Here is a 4,553-nt window from a genome sequence, read left to right as displayed (position 1 = left end):
AACGACCAATTCAATTCGCGCTCGGAATACCTGCGGTGTAAACAGCATACTCCAGTACGTTGTATGTAACCCTACGGGAAGAATGGTGTATCGTCGCAAAGACATTTCGTTTGATACCATATAGTTACCACTTATTTCTGAATGTCTACCTTAACCGTATAATACTGCTAGTGACTACCAGAGGACAAATAATTCTCACACTGCAAGATATAACCCATCACTTGTCGACACCGTCTGTGTAGGAATAGCTTGTGATGCAGAAACAGAACCATAGGCGGTGAATGTTCCGTATCTCAGTGTACAGAAAGAAGCATTTTGAATCGTAACGGTGCGCGATGTGTGTAAATCATCAAGGTACAATATGGATACGCAATTATGATGACACATACCACCAATTTCCCCATGGCTACCCAAACGTGTGTGAAGGCACTGATTGAAACGCTATTGCTGTTAAAAGACAGTGCAGGGAGTGAGCATTTGCTCAAAAAGAGAATATCGCCCACCCATATGAGATGATGATGGCGATGGTTGGACAATATTGCAGCTTGTGTCACCTGCCGCTGTCAATACTGGATGCCGCCGTGATGAAGAGTGGGGAATCACCATACAAAACGAAATGAAAATATGGCTGAGAAGATTAGAAGAAAGACCATTTATTCGTGCCTGACATGCCCTCTCTGTTTTGACATCTTTGCTAACCCCACACTCCTGCACTGTGGACACACTTTCTGCAAGCGCTGTCTTCTGGAATATGACAAATCTCAAGCGGTTACGTGGAGCGACATGGTGTGCCCATTGTGCAGGCAGACAACTGTTTTACAGGTCAACAGAGTGGAGGGCCTTCCTTCAAACACCGCCATCAGTAACATCCTCGATCACCTGCAGTCCAGCGAGTCTGTTCAGCGGTCACTCCGAGAGCCGTCAACCCTGTGCACAGCTTGCGAAGATCGCACGCCTGCCCTGTCTTTCTGCCGTGACTGCCATGCTAGCCTGTGCGAGGCGTGCACCATGAGACACCGGCAGATGCCACTCCTCTTCGTCAATCACCGTGTGATCTCCATTGAGGAGGCCCTTGAGCTTGGAGATAAGACGGATCTTCGACCGACCAACGGCAAAGGTATGCGAGATAAAAGTTGCCAAGATCTGAAGGATGATGATGCGTCATCAACGGGATCGTCCGGCTCTGACTCGATAGAACGTCAGATCGGCAACGGCCATGACAGCGTGGCAGTGCTGGCAGAAGTGAACTTACCTGGACGAGCTGTCGGCATGGCGAAAATGACGAGAGATAGAGTTGTCGTGACTTTTGGTCGCTTCGCTTCTGGTGCCTTCTCTTATTCTCTCGGAGGAAGTCAGTCGCCACATCTTTCAGAGAATGAGGGAAAAGTATACGATATCGTATTCCTCTCGGATGGACGATCGGTAGCTGCTCTGGCAGATGGAATTCTGAAGGTTTACAATTCTGATGGATCCCCAACGGATATTAGCTTGGTCAGTCAGAACAATGCTGAAGGGTACTATTCTCGCCTATGCCGCGATGAATGTAATAGAATACTCGCTGTGAACAGAACAAATCAGATTGTGATACATAGTCTAGGAGACGACTGTCCTCCTAGGGTCGTATCTACGGGGTCCTTGATACCGCGGCAGGTCAACGTCACAAAAACCGGCCTCATTATCACCAGTACGTGCGACATAGTACCCAGCAGGGTGACAGTGTTCGATTCCACAGGCCACATGGGGAGCACCCTTGAGTCCATAGGTTATCCAGAGTACCTGTTCGCTACCCTGGACCTCCACGACAGGATGCTGGTGGCAAGAGTAATGGCGCAAAGCATCAAACTTTCCCTGTACACCCTTGATGGGACGCGCTTAGTTCAGCAAGTAGAATGGCCGGAACTGTTCCTCAGAGGTATAACACCATCTTGGTGTTACATGGCATACCTGTCTTGCAATACCTTGGCCCTTGCAAGTTCTAAATTGTATTTCATTCACATCCCAGATTGGTAATCTGTATTTTGAGTGATGTGATATTTCAGTCATCACCAAATCACATGCCTAAACGCTCTGCAACTGCAAAGAATAGTCATGAATAACATGAATGAAAGCGATTTTAACAAATCCAACAAAGGAAAGAACTCTCATCTCCCTGAACTAACCGATTCCTGACCAGCAAAGAACAACTTCCTTTCCATCAATATCAATATATGTGATTTGCTGTTTAGAAATAAAAGTTTACGCTTTATGATAGCAAGTAAAATAAACAATCTTAAGGCCTACTTCCCTGTATGACATTTAAATTTCTACTGACTGATGTAAAGCATAGAAAGTCTGTACAGTAGTGTTTTAGATATTTTTCCCCTTTTTGATTTATTGTCAGCAGTGGCGTATCTAGGGGAAACGGCGCCCGGGGCAAGCGCGAAAATTGCGTCCCTAATTTCTGAAAAAGTGTTCAACCCCAACCCCATCCCGGTAGGGACTTTAAACAAAGTCTACATGATATGCTTTTTTCAAGCACTTAAAAGGGGTCTTTTGAGGGTGATTTAAATGTAGCGAATTTTGATAAATTTTGGCGAGCGAGCGCAGCGAGCGAGCCGAAAAATTTTGTATTTCAGCTTACAAAACATGGAATTCTTGCCATTTTTTGCTTATCAAATCTTACAATTCTAATCAAGATATAGTGACGGCCTTATAGATAACGATTTATACCAATAAACTGAGGACTTTAAAAAAATACTCTAAATTAGTGCGCGCGAGTGAGCCGAAATTTGTATATTTCTGCGTCATCATCACGTTTTGTTCTTATCTCTCTTTTTTATATATATATATAAATTTTGGCGAGCGAGCGCAGCGAGCGAGCCGAAAATTTTTGTATTTCAGCTTACAAAACATGGAATTCTTGTCATTTTTTGCTTCTTAAATCTTACAATTCTAATCAAGATATAGTGACGGCCTTATAGATAACGATTTATACCAACAAACTGAGGACTTTAAAAAAAAATACTCTAAATTAGTGCGCGCGAGTGAGCCGAAATTTTTATATTTCTGCGTCATCATCACGTTTTGTTCTTATCTCTCTTTATATATATATATATATATATATATATATATATATATAAATTTTGGCGAGCGAGCGCAGCGACCGAGCCGAAAATTTTTGTATTTCAGGTTACAAAACATGGAATTTTTGTCATTTTTTGCTTATTAAATCTTACAATTCTAATCAAGATATAGTGACGACCTTATAGATAACGATTTATACCAACAAACTGAAGCCGAAATTTGTATATTTCCGCGTCATCATTACGTATTGTTCTTATCTTTTTTGATTTTTTTTTGCGCCCCCCCCCCCACCCGTATGTTCGAAACCGTTGGCGTCCTCTTTTGATCCAATCGGCGATCGCCTTCAGAACGAAAGAAATTGCAGCCGCTGCTCAGTGAAACATTTTGCCTGCTAAATATCAAATGACATGTGTGAACACAATAGACATTGTCATTTTGTCCGCGTCGTCACGTTTTGTTCTTATCTTCTTCTTCCTTTTTTTGATAAATTTTGGCGAGTGAGCGCAGCGAGCGAGCTGAAAATTTTTATATTTCAGCTTACTAAACATGGAACTCTTGTCATTTTTTGCTTATTAAATCTTACAATTCTAATCTAGATACAGTGACGGCCTTATAGATAACGATTTATACCACCAAACTGAGGACTTGAAAAGATACTCTAAATTAGTACGAGCGAGTGAGCCGAAATTTGTATATTTCCGCGTCATCATTGCGTTTTGTTCTTATCTTGTTTGATTTGGGGGTTTTTTGCGCCCCCCCCCCCCCCCCCGTATGTTCGAAACCGTTGGCGCCTTTTGATCCAATTGGCGATCGCTTCAGAACGAAAGAAATTGCAGCCGCTGCTCAGTGAAACATTTTGCTATCTAAATATTAAATGACATGTGTGAACACAATAGACATTGTCATTTTGTCCGCGTCATCATCAAGTTTTGTTCTTGCTTTCTTTTTCATATATATTTGGCGAGCGAGCGCAGCGAGCGCGCCGAAAATTTTTGTATTTCAGCTTACGGAACATGGAATTCTTGTGTGAACACAATAAACATTGTCATTTTGTCCGCGTCATCATCATGTTTTGTTTTTATCTTGTTTGATTTGGTTTTCTGCCCCCCCCCCCCCCCCACCATTCTCCCTCCCCCCTCCCTTCCGGGCGAGTTTTTTTTTTTTCTTCTTCTTCTTCTTCTTTTTTCTTTTCTTCTTCTTCTTCTTCGTTTTTTTTTTTCTTCTTTTCTTCGCTTTTTTTTTTCGTTTTTTGCGCCCCCAAGGATTGGCGCCCGGGGCACGTGCCCCCCTTGCCCCCCCCCCCCCCCCCCCCCCTAGATACGCCACTGCTTGTCAGTGTAATTTCCTAATTTCATCATACTGTCCTGTTCTTACAACTTGAATAATTTTAGTTTTTGCCGACACATAGCAACTGATACGCTGACATTAAAAGGAGAGCCTTTATATTTGGTATAATTTATTTGCCTGTAGTTTGTCTTTAATCTACCTTC

The 4,553-nt window shown here is 42.7% G+C and overlaps 1 protein-coding gene across 1 annotated transcript; it reads left to right on the top strand.

Annotated features, from left to right (window-relative positions):
• On the top strand, window positions 1-2,010 carry LOC139727822 (uncharacterized). Its single transcript, XM_071638795.1, has one exon. The coding sequence runs from the start codon at window positions 625-627 to the stop codon at window positions 2,008-2,010; it is 1,386 nt and encodes a 461-aa protein (XP_071494896.1). The 5' UTR covers window positions 1-624.
• The last annotated feature ends 2,543 nt before the right edge of the window (window positions 2,011-4,553 follow it).

This window comes from Diadema antillarum, unplaced genomic scaffold (assembly GCF_040938485.1).
Source record: "Diadema antillarum isolate AM-2024a unplaced genomic scaffold, OU_Dant_1.0 seq00000155_RagTag, whole genome shotgun sequence".
Classification (NCBI taxonomy): domain Eukaryota; kingdom Metazoa; phylum Echinodermata; class Echinoidea; order Diadematoida; family Diadematidae; genus Diadema; species Diadema antillarum.
Note: the sequence above shows the minus strand (reverse complement) of the source record. Positions and strands in the feature narration are given on the sequence as shown.

Coding starts and splice junctions, on each gene's coding strand:
- LOC139727822 (XM_071638795.1), top strand. CDS start 625: ATGGCTGAGAAGATTAGAAGAAAGACCATTTATTCGTGCCTGACATGC.